The sequence below is a fragment of the Desmodus rotundus genome, chromosome 9 (genome assembly GCF_022682495.2).
Source record: "Desmodus rotundus isolate HL8 chromosome 9, HLdesRot8A.1, whole genome shotgun sequence".
Taxonomy (NCBI): domain Eukaryota; kingdom Metazoa; phylum Chordata; class Mammalia; order Chiroptera; family Phyllostomidae; genus Desmodus; species Desmodus rotundus.
Window position 1 is genome coordinate 35432786 of NC_071395.1, and position 26856 is coordinate 35459641.

Sequence of the window (26856 nt, forward strand, 5' to 3'; positions counted from 1 at the left end):
TCTAACACTGAAATACTAATGTTTGGGTTTTTGAAGAGGCAGTATGATGTAGTGTTTAAGAGCACAGATTTTGGAGCCAGCTTGCAGAGTTCAAATCCTAGCTCTACAATACTAAGGCTGTAACCTTGGGAAATTTACCGAATCTTCCTTTACTTCCCCCATCTGTGGAATGGAGATAATAATAGAATTGTGAGGATTAAATGAGTCGATATATTCCAAGTATTTAGCACAGTGCTTTCTTAAAGTTTTCAGAACTTATGAAATTAAATATCAGTAGATCAAAATTTTTACACATTTCCAGCTTAAAAAATTCTAAACATATAACTATCACTAGAGTACATATACTTATAAGTGGTATTTTATTATTTTAAAATAATAAAAATGAAAATCATGAGAACTTGAATATGAAATAATATAATTTCAGCTTTAAAACATGAAACATTAAAAAACAAAATGCTCCACTAGTATCATTATTCACTTACACGTATATTTTGTACAAATTTTCCCAGTTGCTGAAAAAGTGTCTCCAACTCTATACTTCTTGGGGGAAGAGTGAGGAAACAATAGTTACAAGCTATTTCCAAATATTTTTCTTTGACTCCATCTTCAAATTATATAACTTTTGGTTGTTTTATATCTTTTAAAAAATCTTTTAGGGAAAAATTCTTTGTGTGCTTTTTCAGTGACTGCAATCATTTAATCATTTTATTGACTCTGAGTCTCCAGTTTTGGTCTGAATTGCTTTTATTTTCATTGCTTTTGTCAAGTGCAGCTGGAGACCTTAACACAAAATTATCTATATCGATTTCAATAGTGTAGTGTTCACATTCTGCTTGTTCAAAAGTCTTAAAAACTAAGAGTCATTCTTGCAAGTCTTTATCAATTATTTTTTCTCTTCTTAAACATTATAGATCATGTAAAAGAAGGCATAAAAGAACATTTACTCCATTTGAGAATTAATGCAGTGTCTAACTTTCTAAATACTTCTCAAGATGTGAATGTTTCAGATTTAAAAAAGTGATTGCAGCATTCTGCCAACAACACACTGGAACGTTAATATATCACATCATCAAAACACCAAAAAGTGGAGTTGCAATCTGTACTCTTGAATGTCAAAGATCGGCTCTAATTGTTGAGCTCAATCAAGGAGAGTCTCATATGGCTGAGATGACAGTGTCAGACCTTCCTGTTTTTACTGCCTCTCTGCAGCCACCGGTTCTGACAGCCCAGCAAGCCGCTGGAAATCATTCCTGTCGGTGGACTCAAACTCCATTAGGTTTCCTGCCTTTCACTTTACCTTCCTATCCACGCAGTATGCAATCTCAAAATACAACACTAGGGAGAGCAATTATGCTCCAGATGTCTGTCTAGACCAGGGTCGCTAAGCTCTGTTCTTACTCCCAGTTGTGGCTTCATAGAGGGGAAAATCAGTTACCACAGATAAATTAAAAAGTAGCCAACAACTACCCCTCATGAAATTTTTGAAGGGGAAAACATAAAATATCCAACTTTGGGGTTTTTTAAATTAGGAACCTAACTAGGGAACCTAAACCTTTATTTACTGAACACGGTTCAGTACAGGACAGTTATTAGTATTCAGTTTGATGTTATGGCCAATTTTCAGAAAGAAAAAAAAACCCAGAAAGATTGCATGGGTCAAGAAACCAAAGAGAAAGGGAAAGAGAGAAGGCATGAGAAATGAGACAGGAAAGATATCGGCAGGGGTCGAAGGTGGTACAGCACTACAACCAGAATCCTAAGGGGGAAAAAGGGGGCAGAGTCTAGAATAACGGTCCTTCTCTTTTTTCTCATCACAGCCCACTTTGAGAATGTGGGAAACTATAGGCCTTCCCCCATTAAATGAGTATGTTTGCATCATATTCCAGGGGCCCACGAACTACAGGTTGAGAACTCCTGGTCTATACAGAAGAGTGGGGCGAAGAGAAAGGTGCAGAGAGGTGGAAAGATGGAGAGACGGATAGAAAGCGCCACAGGTAAGGAAGTGAGAGCAGAGTGAAGGGCTGGCATGCTCCCACCCCAACCTCACGCACCCAGGTTAACCCTGGGCTAAACTCTGAAGATGAGCATTCCTTGGTGCTGTCTCATCTCCCCAGCCCGTCTTTTCTCTCATCTAAATGTGCTCCCTTGTTAAAAGGGAGCACGGTGGGCTTGAAACTTGACATAACCCATTCTAGAGTAACAGCAAAAGGAAACCCACATTGCTGAGCTGTGTTATCTTAACAAGTTCTTTACCTCTCCTTTGTGCAAAGAAGGGATTCACATAGATTAAAAAAAAAAAAAACATTTTTGGTCCATATGATGGCAGCTCAGAATTGTCCAGGGGTCAGAAGTCCTAGGTGTCATGGACAGACAGCCGGAGGAGCAAAGGCGGCCAGAAAGACAAACTGGGGCTTCTCTCCCTTCCAGTGCCTGTGGGCTGTGGGAACTGGGGAAGGAATGGCAGGAACCTCCCTTTCCTGAGGGAGGGAGGAATCTCTCTTTCTGCGCCTCTGCATAATGCGGTCTGACGATTAAAGAAGGTGGCTCTGTGTATTGCGACCATCGACATAAAGTATCTGAATCTGATCTCTGCTCGAGACCTCTTCCCTTTCCTTGGAGTACCCGCGGGGGATGGCCCAGGAAAGCATTCTGGAATTGGACTCCATAATCCCAACTTATTTTCCAACTTAATTTTTAACTCCAAATATATACCCTTGGCTCTAGGGTTTTCATTCTAGAGTTCTTACCAAGAGATGAAGAGCGACCAGAGAAAGGTACTGTAGGGAGTCTGAAGCAGCGATAACAAAGGCAGCGAAGTTTCCGGATTAGGCCAGCCCCTTTACAGGAATAGGGACTCCTGACATCATGTTGTCAACCTTGTGTTGCTTTTTCGGGGGTTGTATTTCCTAAGCATCTGGGGGCCGTGGAGCAGGAATTGCTCCAAAGAATAGAGGCTTTCTTTTGGATGGCTTGGAGCAAACAATGTCCCTATTCAAAGGATCAAGGTGGGATGGGCAGGGGTAACCATTGAGGAAGAAAGGAACAGATCAAGTGTGAAAATTCGATGCCCAACAGCCTTCACAAGCTTCCTTCCAGCTAATCTGACCCTTTCAATGAGAAGCATGAACTAAATTGTTGCTTTGATGATCTTTCCACTTTTTTTCCACTGAGGTGAACATGGGAGCCACATGGCATCTCTATTCATTTGCAGTTCTACCAGAGAAGGCTCTGGGCCAGAAATGAACAATGGGTTCCTCCCCTGGAGTCAGTCAACAAGTGATGCTCATTAGTAAAGCTGACTCAGAACGCCCATCACCTCCCTCAAGTAGTACTGCGTGCACTAGGCTAGCTGGCAGGTGCCTGCACACTTCCCATGCTCCCACCCCGTGGCACAGGCGAGCTGCTGCTGAGCAAGGGATTCTGGGACAAAGGGGAAGGGGAAAAAATCTAATGAAGTATTCAAAACAACTCATCATCCCCTGCTTGTTTGTCTGCTGTGATGCAGAGGATTTACGATTTTTCCAAGTGTGGTCCTTGGGCCACACTCAGGCATGAGAATCATGTGCGCTTTTAAATTCAGATTCCTTTGTTGTACCTCGGGCCTCCTGAATGAATCTAAGTCTCTGACGAGTGGGCCTGCGAATCTGTTTTCGCTTAATTTCCTCTCCTCCCGCCCCCAGGTGATTTTTATGCAGAAGAAAACATGAGGATCCCTGTTCTAATAGAACAAACTCCTCTCTGAAACTCAGGGGAAGTGGCTTCCTAGGCCTGGCTTTCCTTCAAGCTAACTGGGCCACAGTTTCATGATATCTTGGGTTGGATCAGGAGTCAGCAAAATATTTTGAGATAATTACAGATGTACATACAGTTTAAAGAAATAATACCCTTACCCAGTACTCTATCAAAACCAAGACATTGGCATGGATGTAAGCCATCTCTTCTATTCAGATTTCACCGGTTTTACACTCACTCCTCTGTGTGTGTGGTTCGATGCGATTTTACCACTTGTAGATTTGTGTGACCACCACAGTCAAGACACAGAACAATTTTGTAATTTTTAAAATGAAAGTTCCATCCAGGTCCTTCAAGGGATGCTGTAGTGAAGAGGGAGAAGGGCCAGGACAAGGAAGTGGGAGTTTAGGCAGTTCCTCTCCAAACAGCCTGTCGCCGTTTGTTTATATACTAAGACTCAATATGTTATTCCGATGGCAGAATCCCATAGCTAAAAACCACTGGCCCAGCCAACAGATTCTGTAGACGAAGAAACTGTGTGCACGCGCATCCACGAGCTCCAGCACACACACTACGATCAGCACGCGACCTGCTAATGGTCAACATGTACCTGCAGAGCTAGCTAACAATAAACATAAAATAAACCACGCAAAAACTCCTCCCCTCCCCTCGAATGTGAACTCCTTACACCTAGCGACCGCCCATCAGTAAGTTAGGGCACTTTTCCACCTTAGCTGAACTGTCAGGAGATGAAGGACGCTATGCAGTCCGTTGCCTGGCACAGTGATCAGTCGGTGCCTCCAGGAAGTATTCGACTTCCATTGGTAAACGCTGGAGTTTGAACAATCGATGACAATGTATATACATGTCTTCATCTCCTTCCAATGACTGAAGAAAGACGGTTGTAAAAACAGAGCCCCGTTCTTCTGTGATGAACCTTAGCAGAAGCGTGAGGTACAGAGTATACGGTGCACTGAGCTCTTCCCTGATTTTACAGAATCTGGAGACACATATTCGGCTCTGCGGAAAATTTTAAGAGACTATTCACAACTGGAGTCTTTTGGAAGGGAACAACGAGGGCCCAACAGAAAGTCATGAAAGAACTGGAAAATAAGACGTGAATTGGAGAATGGGACATATTTTGCCCAAAGAAAAAAATGGAGGAAAATGGAGGCATTTTTTCTTTCAAATGCCTAGAAAATAATACTGTGAAGGAACTACTGTATATCTGTAGAGCAGTACCAATGTGTAAAAGTAACAAAGGAATACATTTTCTACTAAATATATGGAAAGCCTTTCATTAACACTTAAGCCGCCTCAAAATGGAACAGAAAGCCTTATGGAGTAGTGAGCTTCCTGTTCCTGAAACCATTCAAGCACAGGTCTATAAAAGATGGCTTTGCAGAACTTTTGTACTGGGTTAAAGCTTGGACCATATGATTTCTAAGGTGCCTTCTAACTAAGAACTGTATGATCCAGGCAAGAAACTCTAATAGTAGTTTAAAACCTGGTCTGCCTTCCTGTGCACAAACAAAACAAGAGCCCTGGCTAGGTAGCTCAGTTGGTTAGAGCTTCATCCTGACATGCCAAAGTTGTGGGTTCAATCCCTGGTCAGGGCACATACAAGAATCAACCTATGAATGTATAAATAAGTGAGACAACAAATGGATGTTTCCTTCTTTCTCTAAAATCAATAAAAAATTATAAAACAAACAAGACAAAACAAGAAACCCTCACTCCCCCCCAAATCCCCAAAACTGATTTGCTTATGTGGTTAGGATTTGCTATCGGGAAATTCATAGAGATACTTTAACGTGCTCATTTTTTTGCTACAGATACTTAGCGGGCTCCTGAAATGTGCCCTGGAGCGTCAGGTACTGGAGGCACGCCAACGAACAGAGGTGGGTCTTGCCTGCACTGACACAAGGTGTGCGAGAGAGAGATGTTCCAGGGTGGTGTGCGTTTACATATTTCTGTGTTTTAGATTAACGTGACTCCTATGTTATTATGAATAAAAAGTAATATTACAAGAATATCCTAATGCAAAAGTAGCCATGTAATACATCAAAAAGTCCAGAAGATGATTTAAAAGTTCTATTCAATCAGGTACTAATGACAAAACAGAGAACAAGTTATTTTTTATTAAAAATTTCCAATTTATAACCAAAATATACAACCACTACATTGAAAATCAGTTTGTACACTCACAGTTAAAGTGCTAAGTAAAAACATTTACAAAAACTGACAGTCGTCTACTGTAAACAAAATAAGTCTACGCGAGCAGAGTGCACAGCACGTCAGCTAATGTGAAAATACAGTCCATGCTCTAGTCAAGGGCGCTGGCCCTGCACGCGGCTCCACCACAGCAACTGCCACGCACCTGGGAACGAATGGACAATTTGAAACACGTGGTAAAGAGACAGGACGAACTAATGCCACAGAATACAAGTCTTTAGCATAAACACTTTCTAACTAGATGTTCATATGATAAAGCCAGATTCAAATTTTAAAACCAATGTTAGAATTACCTCATCAATTTAATTCAAAATAGATTTGAAAACTAAGTTGCTAAGTGCCGGCTATTTAAAAATGATAGTTTTTTTTAAATAATGAAAAAGGCGTGTCTTTTCTACCTTTATATCTCTTGAAAAAAGAGGTGGTAGTTGTCAATAACAGTAAGATGAAGACTTAATTATTTTTTTACAAGAATGGACAGTGTTCATCTGTAATATCAATGAGCAGAGCTGGAAGACAGGCCTAGCTGGAAGGCAGGGTTGACTGGGACTGAAGCACAGAGCGTCTCGGAAGAACAGAATGGGTGATGGGTATCGAGGATGCTCCAGACACAGCCCTTAAACTGAAAAACACAGGATCCGCAAGGCCTTGCCTTTATATAACCCATAAATACAAAGGACTACTCCCTTCAAGGTCACTGAAAATACACAGCACTTTCAGACATCACATGGGTTTAGTGAAAGAGGGGCAGATTCCCAAGTTAGGTCATTTAATGATCTCTCTTGCCTCACTAATTACTTATTTTCACTAATTACTTATTACCATCAACACTAATTACTTATTTTCACTTGGTTTTAAAGCTTAATAGTCTCTTAATTGATAGTAATTTGTGCTAGCAGTATTGTGTTTGTTCTTAAATGCAGATTTCTCTTTAAGACAGGTAAAAGGGCTACAGTCACTAACACTTTAGTATGAATTAGTTAAACCAAATTTCCTTCTTCCTAACACTTGAGATAAGTATTGATAAGGAAGACTGAAGAGAGAGGGCAAATAGGAAGATCAGGGGGAATGCAGAGGAGAGGGTGTATACCTGGGCAGGGCTCATGGCGTCACACAGGAAGAAGTGTACCAAGCAGTTACTGAGAGGTCAAAGTAAGCTTTCTGCACTTTAAAAGTTTATCCAAAACCAAGGCACCTAGATTAATACAGGAGTGCACTAGATCAGCTCTTGTTAGCTAACCTGTTACCCTTACTATTCATACTATTGTTTATATGAGTGAATGTAACAACACTTGAGTTGAAACAACCCAATTTACAACCTTTCAGATCACAGCTGTATCTAAAATTGGGGATTTCCAGTGTAGAACCTTCGTATTTTTATACATTTATAATATGTATACGCTTGTATGCTTGTAAGCTGAAATACAAATATAGGTACAAAAAAACCTTTAAATGACATTTTGAGGGAAACATTGACTATATAACATGGTAGTTTTATTTTAGAATGCATACCAAGAAGATGAAATTCTGTAATTAGCAAAATTTGAGTCCGTATTAGATATGAGGTGGAGGAGGGTTTTTTTTTGCCTTTAAATGATATTTACATATTAATCCACTGATATATGACAGTATCTCAGGTTATGGAAGCTTAAACTACACACAGACTTAATAAGAGCTTATGTAATGTATGTATGCCCAAAAGGCATTTGCTTCAATTACTTAAGTCTTTTTGATAACATAAATTTGAAAACTGGACAAGCTGACAACAAAACAAAGCTTTTCTTGTAGACCTGTGGTTATTTGTCATTTGAGAGTCTCCTTTGTAAAGCCTCTGAGAGGCTGGTAAGAAGAGTTGGGATGGAAGTCAGTATGTCTGTTCTGAAAGATCTTTTGTTTGGTTGTTTCTTAAGTACATATTATAAAATTGCTATTATTTAGTTACTTTTAACCAACAAAACCATCAATTTCACATAGCTCAGAATGATATTATCCAACTATGACGATGGAGTAAGAATCTCCTTGGCCTGATTCTCAGAAAAAACAGTTTATGTACCGGAGTTTTCTGCTGAGATGACTATGATAAACTAACATTTGCAAAGCTGTACAACATTAAGAACACAAGGCAAAACCAAAAAAGGCTAAAAGAAAAAAAGAGAGAGAGAAAGAAGGAGGGAGAGTACAGACGTACAGCAGGCATTTAATTAATACACATATAATATTTTTTGGATTTTGTGATGTTTGTGATTATCAGCTTTTAAATTGTTATATTCTCTAAGTAAATATCCACGTTTATATCTTTAAAAAAAGCTCCCATTAAATAAATGTGAGCTGTGGGTACTGCATATTACAAAAAGTGTAATCACTGATAACTATTAACTATAGATATATGAACTCCTATAAATAATCCCCCAATTTCACTATCAGATTAAAACATAGCAAAGTTAGTATTTTCTTTAATTAAAAAATTTTAAATTAGAAGAAACAGCTTCCATAACTCTTTCAATTAACAAAAAATAAGACATTTAATAGCTTTTCAGTGTCAAATTAACTTTTTTTTTACGGCTGGGGGAGAGGGATGGTGATTATCTTTATCATGCCCAAGTAAACTTCAATGAATAAAACTCTCAAAAATAAAATTTAGCATTTGAAAATAAAAGCAGAAAAATCAGTTGAAGTTAGTGTTAAAGGTATGTGAAATACCTTTATGGGGTAATTTAGAGAAGTTAAAGTTAGAAAAAAAGGACAAAGAATTCAGATTTACTCTGATAACTCACAGCTAAGGTAGAAATAGCACCAATAACAAGAGAACTTCCAGACTAACATTTTCACAGAGTTATTTTTATAATTTTTAAAAATAATTTTAAGTTCACGTATAAAGAAAATATATTATTTTCAAGTACATATTCACCTCAACGCAATGTAAAGAACTACTATGTTGTTCTTGTCTCAGAAATATAGAATTATTTCATGTTGAATGTTTCTGCTGACAAGAGTAGTTTGTGGGAAAATTATCTGAGATGGGAATAAAGGAGTGAAGGAAGACATTTATAAATTTCCTTTTCAAAACTGGGGAAGGGAGAAGTAGAGAAATAGAAAAACTAGATGGTTAATATAAATTAAATCACTCTAGGATTATCTGCTTTCTCTTACAGAATATCCCATTATCACACCCCAGAAAATATTCAAAGAAATGCTTGGACATCAGGTTCAAGTTTAAGAAATGTAATAAAACATGCAGAGCAGATTATTGAAAATAAAGATTATTTTTTTAACAGGCAATCAAAATAAGACTGTAATACAGGTATGTCTGAATGAGAGCAGTGGGCATCTAATTTAACTTCTGGAAGCCAGGAAAGCTACCTGATTCCATGAACTGACCAAAGACAAGGAATCAAGTGTAACCCCAGAAACCAAGTCACCTTCCTACACCAGCTTTCCATCCTTTTCCTCTACCCATCAGACCACAGACCCAATAACCAGATTGCAAATCTATGGACCGAAGTGTCTGACAGATTGATGAGCCAATGCAGACAATTAGAGCAAAGACAATGATCCTCAAAAGTAACAGAAACCTCCTTGGCCTTCTTCTCTTAAACACAAATCTAAAAGAGAATTCTGCTGAGATGAACTAATGGAATTGCTATCACTACGTTTTTGCTATCAGATAGATACGGAGGCCTTATGGAAACATCTTCTGCATAGCCAGAAAAAATTTAAAAAATAACAAACCACACTTATCTCTAATAATATTTTAAATCAAGATATACACCTGTATGGCAATCTGGCAACTGTATTTATTCAATGAATCTAATACAGCTTAAGAATAATTATTGAACAGGAAAGCTTCAGTCCACTCCCCTGATATTTCTTTTATATTTTATAACTATCTTAATGTTGGTAAACATGATAGCTTTTTAGTTGGCTGTATGGGCCAGTGTTATCACTGCTTCGTTCACTAATTTTATCTTTAATGCAGTTTATTTAAAGTTTAGGCTAACTATATTCATATTTAAGAGAATGAAGACCACAATATTTTATGTCACTTTTTTTTGTATATAAATTTTAAGATGCTTATATTGGGGCTTTAGGAGACTTTTACATAAAAAAGTCATGTAACTATTCTTTCACTTTTATTACTTGTAATATAATTTCCCTCCCTTAAAATTACTTTAAATCATGAATGGAAAACAAAGTTAATAACTGATAACTGAATCCTACCAATTTAAGGGTAAATTGTATTAATAGTACAGGTTTATCTAGTAAATATAGTCTTGGAACAAATAACAAGAATAAAAGCCCAGAAGGATTATAAAATGGTCAAGGTATAACCATATCAGAGACAGGTGGAATTTTGGGGACTACCTAATCTAATGCCTGTTTCTTTCATTTACAGACGAGAAAACCAAGGTTCACAGAGGTAGAACTCCAAAGTTAAACAGTTCTTTGAAAAGAGAGGCAAAAGTAGAAATCAGACCTACTGGCTCAAAATCCTGTGATATTTAAAAGTAACAAAATGCATTTTTACTAAGCATTAAAATATAAAAAACCTGCCAATTTAGAAAACAGCTCTAAGGGTTTTTTTTTTAAGCCAGTAAGTACAGCCCAAGAAAATGTTTGCGAACTAGCAATATAAACAAGCTGACTTATGTAACAAAAACCCCAGGGTAGTAGTAATAATAATGATGATGATGATGATGATGATGATGATGATGATGTAGTTCACCTATTTCAGGAAATATGATAAAATAACAAGCTTGAAAAGTATCAGTCTTATAAATACTAATGTTACTAGTGAATGGTAATTACCAAAATAATGAAACACAATCTTCAAAATCCGAATTACAAGGTAAAAAAACTATCAGGTTAAACTGGTGATGTGACCAATAAAATGGGAATAAATTATGAGCAATGTTATCACCAATGAAATTGTCTAAAAAAGGATACAATAGATATCCTGAGAATAGGTAATTCTTAAAAAAACAAGAAGAAAGCTATCCTTCAATGCATTTAAATAGACTGAACTACTCTCAACTGGTGTGGTATTTGACTAAAATATACATGAAACTTTCTTTTACCTTTACAGCAACGAAATTTTACTAATTAGAGATCACAGAGTAAGAAATATGCTCATTAACTAAGTATATTACATCTTTATAGGTCAACCAAAATAGTAATGCCTACAATGATGGTTGGGCAGACCTTAACAATTTCTCCTAGATTTTGGATCCTGAGACAAAATTATAATCCTATATCAATTTGGCTATTAAAGAAATCTAAGCTTAAAATTAAATTAGGAAAAAAGTCCAGGAACTGATTACAGTCAGACGGAAGGTCAAGGATGCTTGCTCTTCCTCTTCCTTTCCCAAAACTCATATAACCGGAAGAAAAAAGAAGGGAAGAGAATTAAATTGCAAAGAGATGTCAAAATAATTTTTTGTATAAAATAGAAATGATGTAAGAATAATGTATAAAGTTGCACAGCTACTAAGAATCACAGCTGAATTAGATGTAAACACATTTTCTTATTTTAATCAGTTGTAAAAAGGGATAAAAGAGGCTTAAAAGAATCACGAGTTCCTTTGTAAATCTTGGTTCTATTAAGATGTTATCTTTCGTGTTTTTATATGTGGGGAAAAAATGGAGAAATCCTTACCTTTTATGCAGGTTTAAAAAATTATATTTATAAATACATGAACCAATTAAGATAATGTTATAATTTAAAATTTAAAGTTTTGCAGTGATGAAAAACAATAAGTTACAATAATCACCTTTTAAAAACTTGTTACTAATCAGAAAGAATTAGTATATGAAAGCCCTTAAAGAAAAAAAAAATTGTAAGGCCTACACTCCTTTTTATAGTTTTCTTACAAATTTCAGTGAAGTCGCTATTTTATATAATTCCATATCAAAAATAACATATAATGAAGACCCCCAATTTCTGTTGAAAGTGACCTACAAAGTCGTCATATAAAATTTGAGAGCATACTGGGGTGCGACACATATTAAAGTGCCAACACAATCCAAGGGAACTGCGACTCTTCAAAAAAAACCCCTCACTTTTAAAAGGGTAACTGGGCTGCTGACTTAAAGATGGTAACAAATGAATACTGGCCTTCCTGTGTCCATAGCCTTGTTTTCTACAACCCCTAAAGTTCTAACAGAAGCATAAGTAGAGAAATGTATAGATTACACAGCACTAAAATACAGGTTATCTCCTTACAACATCCTGTGTGGTGAATTGGGACCAAAAATTGTCTTACCCTCATTTTACACTGAAGAAATTGAGACTAAGAGAAGTTAAATGACCTGTCTAGTTCCCATCATAATTACGGGTCTTTGATTTCCAAGCCCAGTGGAATTTTCATTGCTATATATTATCCAAGAATGATAATATAGAAATATACCTTTGGCATGTCAAAAGCAGTATAAATATCACCAGAGTGAAATTTTGATATGTTAATGTTTTCTAAGCTTCAGCCAATGATCCCCTATCTTAACAAAAAAATTTAAGTAGTTCATTTTCTTTCATGGGGCTATAGTTTAAACCAAGATAGTTACAATTTCAGTTATTTCCAGCTACTATCACAAAGAAAATAATGAGGTACGTTATAATGTTGAAAACATTTTCTAATTTTAAGAGATTCTTTGAATTTTTATAAATCTGCTCTAAGAAGCATCAGGAAAAGAAAAGCATTACTAATAAAGGTTTGCTTGAATATTTATTCACCCAACTAATACACAAAGATCTAACTTCACATAAACCAAAAAGAGCATAAATAATTCTAAGAATAGCTTTCACCTTTAAAAATTAATATAAAGTGTTGGTACAAGTTTGTGTGTGTATATATATTTCTTTAATTTAAATAGTAATATGGACTGTTACTATAGAAGAAATAAGCTTCATTTGGTACAATTTGCTTATTTCGTGTTACTTGCTGCATGTTATTTTCGTAAAGCAGACTTCATTTCATTTAGTTTAAATTCAGATCCTTCAAATTTCATTGAAGTGAGACTCTCACTACTAGAATAAAAGGGAGCTGCAGGATGAGTCCTTCATTCATTTATTTATGGAAAAATTTATGATGTACTAAGCCCTGTGCTAATTATTGAGTTATTAATCAATTTTCCTTTGAAACTAATTACTACTTTGAGTTTAATATTGTCTTGAATCTTTTAATTATTAAATTAACTACAGTATTGGTGAAATCAAAGAACTTTTTGAAAACCTTTTGACTATATTTAACATTTTAGAGAGCACTATTGTTCTCTCAGTGTCATCTGAACAAATAAACAGTAACCATTATCATCTGCCAATCGTAACACAAATTAAAGTTAAACATATGGTAAGAAAGCTGTCCAGACTTGCTCAAATTGGTTAAGCTAGTTGAAACTTGAAAACGCTGTTTTGCTACACATGGAGTTCTTCAACTGTCTCTTAAAAAAAATTTAATTTGGAGCTCTAGTTTGATGAATACCATGGCCCAAACAAAATACTGTTATTCAAAACACTAAATTAATAATATTAAATAAATTTTGTGGAGCAAAATTAAGATACTGAAAGTAACTGAAATCTCAACATAGCATTTGCATGTATATAACAGTTAATTTAAGAGAGGAGATGCAAAGAATACATAAAATCAGGAAACACAAAGTTAAGATTTTCATAGTGATGTTCACTTAACTGTCTATACTTGGCCACTTGTACGAGAAAACCAATGAACATTTTGGCAATTAATAACAATGCAGATGGCGATGCCTGGCAACATCTTTGAGCTCAAACTGGTACCTTCTATTTTAACTTCTTATTTTTGTTTCTCAATGTTTGTGTTGGTCCTCTCATGCTGTTCTCAGGAGAGATTCTCAGACAAAACCCTCATGAATTATTAATGTACTTATAAATGAGTTATTATCAATTTGGCCTTCAGAGAAAAGCTTTATTAAATGTCAGTTCTGAGGAAATTCACACCCCATCTTAAACACTAACTCCAGTTCTAAGGAGAAAGATAATGAAGATAGAGGAAAAAGAAAAACATTTGGGGCCAAATGTTCAAATATATCTTATGAAGAATTAATAATAAAAATATTAATATATATTTACTTTGAAAGAAACAACATGATAGACAAATTATCATCAGAAAATGGATTTTTATGCCTGATAAAAACCTTCTTTTTCAACATCTAATTTTTTGGTACTTTTTGTTTAAAAAAAATAAAAGAGTGAAAGTACACACAAATTAAGCACACATCAAGGAATGTAGCCCTCACATAAATCTCTTAAATCCTCAATAATCTTATCCCTTATATTGTACAATTTACAGTTTTCAAAGAGCTTTCATATGATTTTTTCATTTGATCCCTATTTGACCACTTTTGAGGTAGGTGTTTATCTTCTATCTCCATTTACAAATAAGGGAACTGGAGCTCCAAGAAGTTGGCTTTTTAAAGGTCAAAAGCCAGCATATGATAAAGCCAGGCCTCTCTGGAGTCTAGAATATTTGTTAAGGTGCCATTCTTAGATTACCTGCACATGTATCACCTGTGGTATTTTTCTAACCAGATTTTAAAGTCTTACCACCTTGGGGTTACTGAATAAGAATCTTTAGAAGTAGGGTCGGCATTCTACATTTTATAATGGACAAATAAAATGAAGAATAACTGTCTATCAGGTAATGATGTAAAAGCATAATACTGAGTCCAGCTAGATTTTCCCATGTAAATATGACGCCATCAGGTCAGCAGGGGCGAGTTAGTTTAAAACAGCCTGAAGTCTGGCTACAGATTAGAATCACTTTGAAAGCTTTTCAAAAAACTGCCAATTCGCACCTGAATGAGAGGGAGGTGTTGGGCATCAGAGGTTCCCCAAGTGATTCTTGTCTGCAGTCAGGGGTGAGGACATGCCTGTTGAAAATGTTTTTCTACATAACATACCAAGCATTTTACAGAATTCTTTCCCTTCTGATCATTTTCATGCCTAATAAAGTTCACAGTTTTTATTGTAAATTATTTAAATATTACAAGATAAAATGTCAAACACTTTTGAGTTGGTATTTTTAAGATTAAAGATACTTCACAGCAAGACTAATCATGCTTCATTTAGCTACATTGACTTTCAGATACCCCAAATAAATCACCACTTTGAACTTAGGTTATACATATTTCAGCTGTGAACAAGAATTGTCCAGAATCTGAAAATAAGGATAGGGGATAAAAGCTGTAGCCTATTTGCTACTGAGCAATGCAAGTACAGACAATCACCTCACTGATAGGAGGGACCTGGATGCCAAGACTTGGTGGCTTTGGCAAGATTACATCTCACTGTAGAAAAATACAACAATAAATACAGAGAAAACGTTTTGCCATTTTGTAATTATGGTTACGGCAAAAAAAACCTTGTAACGTGTAATGCTTATTACATGCCTCCACAGAACAGATCTGAACATAAAGTTCTCTATGAATCAATACTATTACATGGGAAAAGATGTCTACAAATGATTTTCCCATCATGCACATGGATAAGTTATACAAACATGGCCAGTAAAAGTAATATTTACAAAATTAATAAAAACAGCTCAATTATAGGGATAAAATGCCCATTGCTATTCCTAGTCCTGTATCTTTCTGGATGAAATTTATTTTGATAGAATTTTGAAAGAGCCTTCAAGAGACTAATCAGATTCTTCTGTTGATCATTATTCCGTTGATCTCATATGCTATTAGCTAAAATATCCTTGCTGATCTATCAAATTCTCTTACAGCTTAAAAGCACAGTTCTTTTTCACTTAGTGGAAATAAAACTACACAAGTCCTACCATTCATCTGAGAGATAAACTTTGCATAGTAAATTCTTTACTTCTGAAATTGTGTTTTATTAGTAGAATGACCAGAATGTTATCTCACAACTAGTTGATATTATATGAAAATTCACTACAAAGCAGTCACCACACATTTAGGATTTTTCTGAATATAAAATAGTGGGTTTATAAAAATGCTTACAAGACAAATAATTATCTCTTCATAACCTAGAAATAAGAATTATTTATGTCATGATATAACTCTTAGCATTTTGGACACCTTGACGTTCCAAGTCTGATGCAATATAAAAAGCAAAAGTTTACTTTTCCAATGGACACAATCTGCACCTGACTGAACGCATGATAACAGTGAGTTACAGCAATCAGTCATGCAAAGGCAAAGAATAAAATCTGCTTTTTCAACGGCGCACATTTTCCACCTCAGACAGGACGATTTAAGCACTGGTTCCATCTTCTTCAATAACGCGATTCATGCTGGTGCCATGTGTGATGTGAGTCATAGGATTATTACTGAGATCTCGGATGCTGCTGTGTCGTGACTGTTCATTGAGCCGGTGAGAGCTGCTGTGCCTGGAGTGATCCGTTAGTCGTGACATGCTGCCGTGAGGTAGTCTCTCCTCCATCCCTCTGTAACTGCAGGGAGTGTACCTAACATAGGAGAGTTTATTTTGAAGCGGGTAACAGAACACACTAGAAAAATAACACTAACATTTTTCATGAAAATGCTGCATTAAGCGAAATAACTAGGAAACCAACAAGTGAAAAAGTAACAACCTTTGATGATTTACAGTAATTTCATTAATACTGTAGAATTTATTTATAGAATTTATTATAAAAAAGGGAAGAAAATCTACTCATTAGATCCAGAATTAAGGTCCTATTCTTTGCAAAAGGACAGACGCTAACATTAACTTTTCTCATTCAAATAAGTTTTGGGTTCTGGAATGGGTTCAGGGAAAGGAGGAACAATGATAGAGGAAGTATAGCATTGACCTAGGGAATCTAGGAAATTGGTTATAATCAGAAGTACAGCAACTCAAATTTCCTAAAAGACTGGGAATAGAGAGTATATGAAATAAGAGGATAAATTAATGTAACCCACCCCAAAAAGATGAACTGGCAAGCAACATATAACAGTATTTGCCAAGAGCTTCTTTCCGGAAAGCCCAGTTAACACTTGGGTAAATTACTATAAATGGTCTTAATTACTTTTCCTCAGGGCTCTGAGGGTGCTATGCTAGATAACAGAAGGTACATCTACTTAAACATAGGTAACAACATCCTAACACACTGTAACTTCCACTCCTGCTAAAACAAATTCTCAATACCCCATCCCAAGATGTAGCTTTTGCATATGCCACCAGGGCTGCATTCCTCATTGCTGGCAGTCTTATTCCCCATCACTGAACTTGTCTTGAAAGGCAGCAGTGGGAGATGCTAAATTTTCTTTTGCTGCAATCCTGACTCACTGAGCCCCACCAGAGATAGGACACTCACACATACACCTTTTTGTAAACGTATTTAATTTAGGATAACAATCCTCAAAGAAAACAATAAAATTTGTAACATTAATATACCAAATTTTAAGTAACATTTCTAAAAATAAAAAGAACAGAGCAGGCCATTTCTTTTTTAAATAGTCATCAAAAGAACTACTCATAAGCAGCTGAAGACCTATGGGCTGTCAAAGCATTCATTTATCATTCCTTCATAATTATAAGAAATTTCATGACTCAATATGAATCATTTATAAAACTTAAAGATTTTAAAGACTCATACACTACTGAGGAGAACTAGTTTTACAGCAGTGCTTGTTACATGTTTTCATTAGATCACAGATTTTAAAAACTGTGAAGGACTGAGAAAAACTGAGAAGTCCTTTTAAAATTGTAAAAGAAAGCATGTCCTTTGTTTCCAGTTTTTAATCTGATTTGCATGTTTTGGTAAAATAATTACAATGTTAAATGAAAATGTTATTTTGCATAATAATTATTGCCCTACACTCAGTGAGATTTTTCCCAATATGATTTGCCAGCTAATTTGAAGACTTTTCACTTTTCAATAACTTCGTAAGTATCTGTTTCAAATAAATATGGTGAATGAAAAAACCAAAATCTGATGCAACTCTAGGAATGATATGAAAGTAATAAAAAAAAAACAAATTGCTATTTAAAAATATGAGCTGGATATTTTCTATCCAGTGAAACCTAAGTGAAACCTAAGCCTTTGAGTTACAATTATGACTAAAGAATACGTTTTTCATAGAAAAAATTACTATATTGAGTTATGTCTAATTATTTAAATGAAGTATAGGACTATCCACAAAATTCTAGAATATAAACAAGCCCATGGATAATTAGGACTCAACTACACAGAAAAATAAATTTAATTATAGTATTTAATCTCAATTGTATATGTGGGAATTACCAAGTTTATTTATCTTTTGACAATCATTTAAACCACTGTGATCATCTAATATACAGTATGAATATGTACATTAATCTTAACATAAGCTTAGGCAAAGCAATTAGGATGGTTAATTTGCTGAAAAGATAATATGGTCTATTCCAAAGTCAAAATGAAAGAAACTTGACAATGACTTCCTCTTTTTGATTCTCTACACTATTTGCTACCATTAACGTATAGAACAATTCAAGTCATTGTGATTTCACTATTATCTCATGATGCACTCCCTAGCTTTCCCTTGTTGTTACCTGCACTTACCGTCCTAATGAGTGAATCACTCATTCCCAAACCTCTGCCTACCTTCTCACCCACTTGCTTTTCCACCCTTCTCCTCTAACTACCAATTACTTACTCTTTGAGGTTGACATACATGTGTAAGAGTTTTTACCTAAGTGTATTTTATTTTATGTAGCACTGAGATCAATAACTATCCAAGGAGTCTGGCCTAGAGTGAGAAGCAGGGGTGTGTGTGTGTGATATCTCACAACCAAGACACCATGAGATGATGAGAAAAAGATGGCCGAAAGACAGCGTTAACAAGTGAACTTAAAAATGGGCTGATGCAAAAAGAAATCTCCATGAGATGGCTTCTGGAATTATGAAAATCCTCATTTAGAGTTTTAGGTTCAAGGTGGTCTTGGAATTCTTCAACCTGCTCTGAGGTTCTGGGTATGGCAGGGAGTCTTACAGTTATGAGTGTCGTGTGCCACCTTACAGAACACTCTTAGTAGGCTGCCATCACAGTTCTGGGCCCCGAACTTCTGGGAAATGCTCACGTTATTTCTAAAATCATTAGCTAGTCAATATATTTGCATATATATACCCCCCCACACACACGCCTAGTACTGTGCTAGATACTGTGGGAGAAACTCAGAGATGGTTATCATTTAGTTCTCATTCTCCAGAAGCTGCAAACTCAGCTGAAGAAAGACAACTGTATTGAAAATAGGGCACACCAAAAGAATAATTAAAAAGCAGATAATTAACAGCCATGGATATGGGAATTCAGTAGGCTTTAAAGGATGAGTATGATTTTGATTAAACAGAGAGGCAGGAAAGGCCATTATAGGAAGTTAAAATCTATTCTCTGGATTCCATGACAGTATATTTTTATGGATTCCCTTATAGGTCTATAGGTACTTTCTCTGAATCACATGCTGGCTATTCTTCCTGTATTGTTATTAGTGTATTTACCAAGGTCTTACTCTTGGTCTGTTCTTTTTTTAATAATAACTTAAGGGATTCCATCTCTCAATTTTAATTTCCAAGTCCTTATCCTATATTAACGATAGTAACTAAACTTTCTTACCTAAGCTCCAGTTCCACTCAGATTACAGAGGCTGAAATTCCCTATATTAATTATCATCAGAAATTTTCTACTCAATATGAACTTATCTTTTGTTACCATTTATTCATCCTATTTATTTTCTCTAAGATATTTTCACGGGCCAACCTGATCTTTCCCTTTTCTGAAGTTCCAAAACACCAATCATCTCTAGCACTCACGGTTTTCATTATATGCTGGCTTCCACTATTATTTAATTGGCTCTTAGGTACATGTCTCATCTTCCCTATAAGGTTATATGCCCCTAGAATGCAGCAGTTACACTTTAGCTTTCTTCTATATATCTCTTTATATGCAGAATGCCACATGCATATGCATAGTACTAGAAAAATTGTCCAGCCCTTATAGAAAAGGATGAGGTTAATAATATCAAATGTCAAATAATGCTGACAGTTATTTCATGGAGGGTGGTGTTGACAAAACATATTCTACAAGACTCTCTGAGTCCCTCCTTCCCTGTAAGTGTCTTAAGATAGGATCTCTAAATTACTGCAGGAACTTCCCAACTGGGCTTACTTAAAATCTCTTTCTCTTCTATGCTGTTGCCAAAGTGATCGTTCTCAAATACAAACCTGACTTTATCCCCACGATTGCCCAACTGTACATACTACGAAGTAGCCATACTCCAGTACCTAAGGCCTTCTGTCCTCCTTGCCTCTGCATGTACTGTTTCCTTGCTCATTAATTTCCAACCGCCTCATCTGAATCCTATTCCAAGCAGATGTGCAATGTTGTTTGTGAAGTTTCCTCTGACTTTCCATGATGAGTTAGATGGTTTCCTACTCTGGGATCCTAAAGCACCTTGTATATAACTTTATTGTGCACATTAGAGTGCATTATAACTATTGTTTACTCTTCTGTCTTCCATCTCTGGGTCCCTGGCCCTTAGAAGAATGTTTCTTATATAGGAGTGCTGAATGAAGAAAAAAGGCAGGAAAGAAAAGATCTTTGAATGTGGTTAAACAATATGATACAGTTTAAGTGGATAAGAAGGAGTTAATAAATAGATATGCAAGAAATGAAGAGTGGAATAGGTAGAAAGGAAACAGTCAAAATTTCATTTTGAAATCTGGCAAGGAAAGCAAAAAGAATGGATAAAAGATGGAAAATATATCATAGCCAAAGGAAGACTGCTGCTTTTTAAAACCCAGAGTAGCTGACCCACTTAGAAGGCAAAAGATCTTCTGAGATGCTCTAAAAAGCAAGTGAAGGAATTATATCCTACACTAGGGTAGAGAAGCCTGAGAGAAAGGCTGGGATGAGATTGAAAAAATACCACACAGTTGTAAAAACAGATGGTTTAAAGCTAACACAGAATGCTTCTCATTTTAGGCATAAGAATTTTCATTCTTTCAGTTTCCCAAACTAGAAATTGTTAAAAAAGAATCTTTGACACAATCCTTCTTTCTAGTTGCTACTAATCCATCACCAATTCCTATCTTTTCATTTCTTCTTTCTGAGTATTTTTCAAGTCAGTTCTTTCTCTCATCTCACTGCCACTACTTCCCATTATCCTCCATCATCTCTCAACTGAGTTATTGGAAAGCTCCTAAGAAGTTTCTAATCCAGTGTCCCCACTGTCAAATTTACAAGGAAACCCATCCCCTTCTCATTCTCTCTGTGAAGCTTTCTCTCACCTCATGCCCTTCCTATTTTTGTAGTAAAGTTTTATTGCAATATAGCCATTTCCATTTTGACTACATACCGTCTATGGTTGCTTTCATGCTACAACAGCATAAATGAATAGTTGCAACAGAGACCATCTGACCCACAAGACCGAAAATGCTTACTATGTGGCTCTTTACAGAAAACGTTTGCCAACCTCTGCACCCGGGATTAGTTCTAGGACCCCCTGCAGACACTAAAAATTCATGGATGCTCCAGTCCTTTATATAAAAGGACTTTATATAAGGACCTTATTTGCGTATAACCTATACATTTCATACCTCCTACATACCGGACGAGTCAAGATTAGGGTGGGAGGGAGTCTGTCACTGAAGGCCCCCTCCATCACCTCCACCCAGCCTACTTTCCTACATACTTTAAATCATCTCTAGATTACTTATAGTACCTAATACAATGCAAATATGATGTAAATAGTAGTTATACTGTACTGTCTAGGGAATGATGACAAAAGGAAAAGTCTGTACTTCTATCTTTAGGACAGACACAACCACAGTAGGCCAATGCACATGAGCAACAAAGTAACATTTTCCCCCAAATATTTCTGATCCACATTTGGTTGAATCCAGAAGTGCAAAACCCACAGACACAAAGGGCCAACTGTACCATCGTACTTCATATTTTACTGTGATTATTCACTTACAATAATAACAAGAAGTTAATAACAGGAACTTAACAGGAAGTTAACAGGCACTGTTCTAAGCAATTATCTCATTTATTTTTTACAACAGTCCCAAAGGGGCAGATATTATTACTATTTTCATTTTACGGATGAGGAAACTGAAGCTTATTACTTCAGATCCCATGTTTTTAACCACAACACTAGTAGTGACTACATTATCTTTCTTAATAGACTGTGAGCTTATTGAAAACAAAGATTATGCCTAAATCAACTCTGTAGTTCTAAGAATACTGACCAATATAGTAAGTATTCCATAATTGTTTGCTTAATCTTCTAAAATAACCACCTCCTTTCCTCCTTCTCCCTGCTTAATACCCTTTAAAGACTCCATATTGTTTACTGCATCAGTCTAAACTCTAAACTCCTTTGACTGGTTTTAAGTTGGACCATAATCTAGGACAACTGTTCCTGGCAAAGTTCAAAAAAATTAATAATGTTCAACTTCTATTTCAGAACTGGCTACCCTTCCTTAAGCTGTGTAACTCTATTTCAGCATATGAAATAAACTAAGCTACCAATAAAACTCACCTGCCATCACGGGATCTGTGGAGGCTGCCGTGGTAGCTGCTCACTTTGCTGTGGACACTCCCTGCTTTGCTTCTCTGATCATCCACCATAGCCAGCTGAGTTGAAGAAGCATGGGTGGATGTTCCTTGAGTGGAAGTTCCCCTTGATTTTCTTATAATAGGAGTATTTGGATCCCTCAGGAGGGACTGAGCAAAATCAGGTTCTTGGAGTACCTGTCGGCTCTCATTCACTATCCTAGACAACAAAATACTAAGTTTAAGATACATATGAACCTTCCTATAGACTAACAAATATTACTTTTGTGACACTTGTTATTCTTGTAATTTATATATTTTTTAATTAAATTTATTTATTTATTTTAGAGAGAGGGAGATAGGTAGGGGAAAAGAGAGAGAGAGAAACATCTATTGGTTGCCTCCCACAAGTGCCCCAACCGGGAAAGAGGCCCACAGCCTAGGCATGTGCCCTGACCAGGAATCAAACCAGAGACCTTGGGCTTTGTGGAACGATCCTCAACCCACTGAGCCACACCAACTAGGGCACTCTTGAAGTTAATTGCTCTTCACATAATGCATTTAGGACAGGTATAAGATAACACTGTTGTCCTGGCCAATGTGGATCAGTTGGTTGGAGCATGTTCCCATAAACTGAAAGGTCATAGGTTTGATTCCTGTTCAGGGCACATGTCTAGGTTGTGGGTCAGGTTCCTGGTCAGGGTGTGTACAAGAGGCAACCAACTGATGTTTCTCTCTCACATTGATGTTTCTCTCCCCCTCCTTCTCCCACCATTCCCCTCTCTCTAAAATAATGAGCATGTTGTCAGGTGAGTATTTAAATAAATAAATAAATATTTTAAAACTCCAAAAAATACACAGATAAATCACAGTAAATCCTACAAGGAGGAAAACGCCACGAAAGCAGGGACTTGGCCTGTTTTGTCTGTTATTGAATCCCTGGCATCCCAAAATAGCTCACAGCACACAGTAAGCATTCAACAAAGACTTCTTGAAGGATGAATGAATGCCAAAAAATACATATTTGTAATTGCTGAATGAATCTTTCCCTCTCTTCCCTTTGAAACTATATTTAAAGGATATATACATTTTTTGATATCACTAGTAGTAGTCTTAGACATAAGAAATACATATTTTAAAAATGTGATTTTATTTGAATCTAAACTGTTTAATAGAAAACTGCTAATTACTAGTATTTTAGAAACTACAGATTTTTGTTATTGAGGCACTATAAGTTGTATAGTATCGGTACATTAACCCATACAAGGCACATTTTAAACACAACGTTAAAGATTTTTACAGCTTATCCCCCAAGTTCCCTTTTCCATGGACTCATATGGATTCCACTAATTAAAATTCAAATATAGTATTCATATAAGATTTATACTAAGTAAAAAGTTTGAAATAATTGTTACTTTGTGAATACTCGAGCCTTGTTGTATTTTATGAACTAAGGGTTCAAAAAGTTAAATATTCCTTAAATATGCCCTCAGAAGACTGCTTTGTTCTAATATTTACCTTAATACTCTAATATGCAGTACGGACAACTATGAATTGAAGTATTTTCTTAAACAATTTTCATGTTATCTAAAGATGTCATTTTTTCTATTTTGGCTTTAATGGGTACTACCTCAGAATGTAATAACATGCTATCTCTTTAAATCATTTTACGGTACACTAGGCAGAACAACAAGTAACTGGAAATGGAAGCCTGATCCAATATCTGTATGAGCGGCCAAGGCATTTAACCTCTCTCTCTGTGTCTATTTTCTTATCTGTAACAGAGGTGATAATGCACACCAACCCTCACAGGAAAATTAAGAGGATAAAATAAGAATACATAGAACCATTAATTTGTGTTTAGTATTGAGAAAAATTATAATTTGAATTTTTAAAACTAAAGATTGACCTTTCCTCAAATATTCTGAATTAGTAACAGATCATAAGCCCAATTCTAGTTGGCTATCTCCTCAGAATAAGTTTTCAGCTTTTTTAAAAAAACTGATTTGAAAGAGAGAGAGAAAGGAAGAGAGAAACATCAGTTTCATGTTCCATTATTTAATGCATTCATTGGTTGCTTCTTTTATGTGCCCTGACCAGAGACCAAACCTGCAACCATGGTGTATCAGGATGATGCTCTAACCACCTGAGCTAACCGTCAGAGCCAAGTTTTTAGCTTTTAATTTAATTTTTAATTTTTAAAAAGTTTATTTTTTAGAGAGAGGGGGAGGGAGGGTGAAAGACAGGGTAACACTGAGGTGAGAGAGAAACATAATTTGGTTGCCTCTCGTATGCACCCCAGTCCCAGGGACTGAAACTGCAACCCAGGCATGTGCCCTGACTGGGTATCGAACCAGAGAACTTCCACTTAACAGGATGATGCCCAACCAATTGAACCACACCAGTCAATGCCCATGTTTTTAGCTTTTAATTAAGACATGCTACTGTGCCAATCTTAACTGATGGTAGTGGCAGTTACAATCTTGAAATACTTCCTCCAAATACAAATTATTTTAAGATAAGCAACAAAATATTTATGTGAATGTGAAGTTTGTGAACGTTGTGATAATTTACTTCAACTTACTCTTTTTTCCTACGACCATGAAAAAAACTGGCCCACTCAAAGCATGTCTTTTTGCTTCCAACCCAAAAAATGGAAGGAATACCAACAATGAGAGCCATTAGGTATTTCATCAGAAAGAGAATCAGGTCTGGACGACTCATCTGAGTGACCTACAAAAAGGGAAAGAGAAATATCTTAAATATATAAAAAGAACTATCTATTAAAGGCCATTATGAAATTTTTTAAATAAAAAAGAATAATTCTACAAATTTAATGTTTTCATTATATAGTTCTATAGTTAATTTTCTGATTACCGTATATGAAAGATAAACTCCTGAAAATTTGACAATAAAGTTATAATCTATATTCTGAGTCATGTATTTTTCTTATTAGCTCATTTGGCTATCTTCTAAAGAAAAACATCATTAATGTCTAAATAAACCATGAAAAGGAATAGAGGCTCAAGTAATATCTGTATTGGCCAGTTTTGCTAGTCCTATCATTGGTCATCACAATATAAAAAAATTGTTATCTTTTAATATGCCCTGCAATCTACCTACTTCATCCTTACTCTGCTAGTTCTTTTCAAGCTTCCTATTTAACCTATGAGTTATTTGTAAGTACACTTTCTAGCTTCTAGTCAGATGAGTTTTTCAAAAATTTCTTTTTATTGCTGGTTTCAAGTTTAACTGTGGCCAGAGAATCTGGTCTACAGATTCTGGTTACCTTAAATTTTGGAGATTTCCTTTGTGATTTAGGACACAATGTTTCTAAGTATTCCTTGTGTGCTCAAAATGAACACATATTCTCTATTTGTTGGATACAACATTTTCTATATGTATAGATCAACTTCATTAGTTGTGTTGTTCAAATCTTTCCTATATTCTTAACTAATTTTCTGTTTATTATCCATTTTAAGAGGTATGCTAAAATCTCACATAACTGTGAACTCACCAGTTTTCTTTCTAACTCTATTAGCTTTTGTTTTCAAGCCTATGTGAGGTGTTATATAATTTCAATAATGCTCTAGTTGCTTGTTTTACTTCATTAATACTTAAGCTGTATTTTATCTGACATTAATATTGTAACATCAACTTTTCTTCCATGTTCAAATAGCTCTAACTGTTTTGACCATCTGTCCTAGTTCTGTCCTCTGGAGCTGTAAAGAATATAGCTACCTTTCTGGAAGTCCCAGTTAATTCAATAAGATACCCTGCCAGAAGGAAAACTTAAAAACACAGTGTAAGTACTAGGAACAAAGAGACAATAAGACTATCCAGAAAAATCCAAGAGAAAAAAAAAAAAAAAACAACCCAGAAACAATCAGAGGACTCAGTAACTAAGTTGGACAAGATTAATATTAAAAAAATCAAAATTTTCTTATATATTATCAATGACCAGATAAGAAAAATAATGAAAACAATTTAATTTATAATCTTAACAAAAACTATAAGACATCTAGGAATAAGCCTAGTAGGAAATAAAAAAGATGATAAAAGCCTATTGAAGAACATGGAAAAACTGAAGTAAATGAAGAAATATTCCTACATGTAAAGACTTAATGTTTTAAAGATGTCAATTAAACTATACTCCAAAATAATCTTATAAACTTGATATAATCTAAAAAGAAAAATAGGATTTTTCACAAAGTGTGAAAAGTTAAGTATATAGGTATTTCAAATAAATGAGGAAAATATAGATTGTTTAATAAATGATGTTGGGATGGTAGGCAATCCACCAGGAAATAAAATAATTTATACACTACCTCACATAATAAGGAAAAACAAATTCTAGAA

The 26856-nt window shown here is 35.5% G+C and overlaps 1 protein-coding gene across 3 annotated transcripts in view; it reads right to left on the reverse strand.

Moving 5' to 3' along the window:
* Positions 1-5853: 5853 nt before the first annotated feature.
* The window catches only part of FZD3 (frizzled class receptor 3), a 75976-nt gene continuing 54973 nt past the window's right edge, over positions 5854-26856 (reverse strand). For all 3 annotated transcript variants that reach the window (XM_024569223.3, XM_045202524.2, XM_045202525.2), the window contains 3 exons: positions 25082-25230; positions 22484-22717; positions 5854-16427 (listed from right to left, as the gene is read on the reverse strand). In XM_024569223.3, coding sequence (XP_024424991.1) covers positions 16214-16427; positions 22484-22717; positions 25082-25230 — 597 coding nt within the window. In that variant the 3' untranslated portion in view covers positions 5854-16213. The remainder of the gene's footprint in view (positions 16428-22483; positions 22718-25081; positions 25231-26856) is intronic.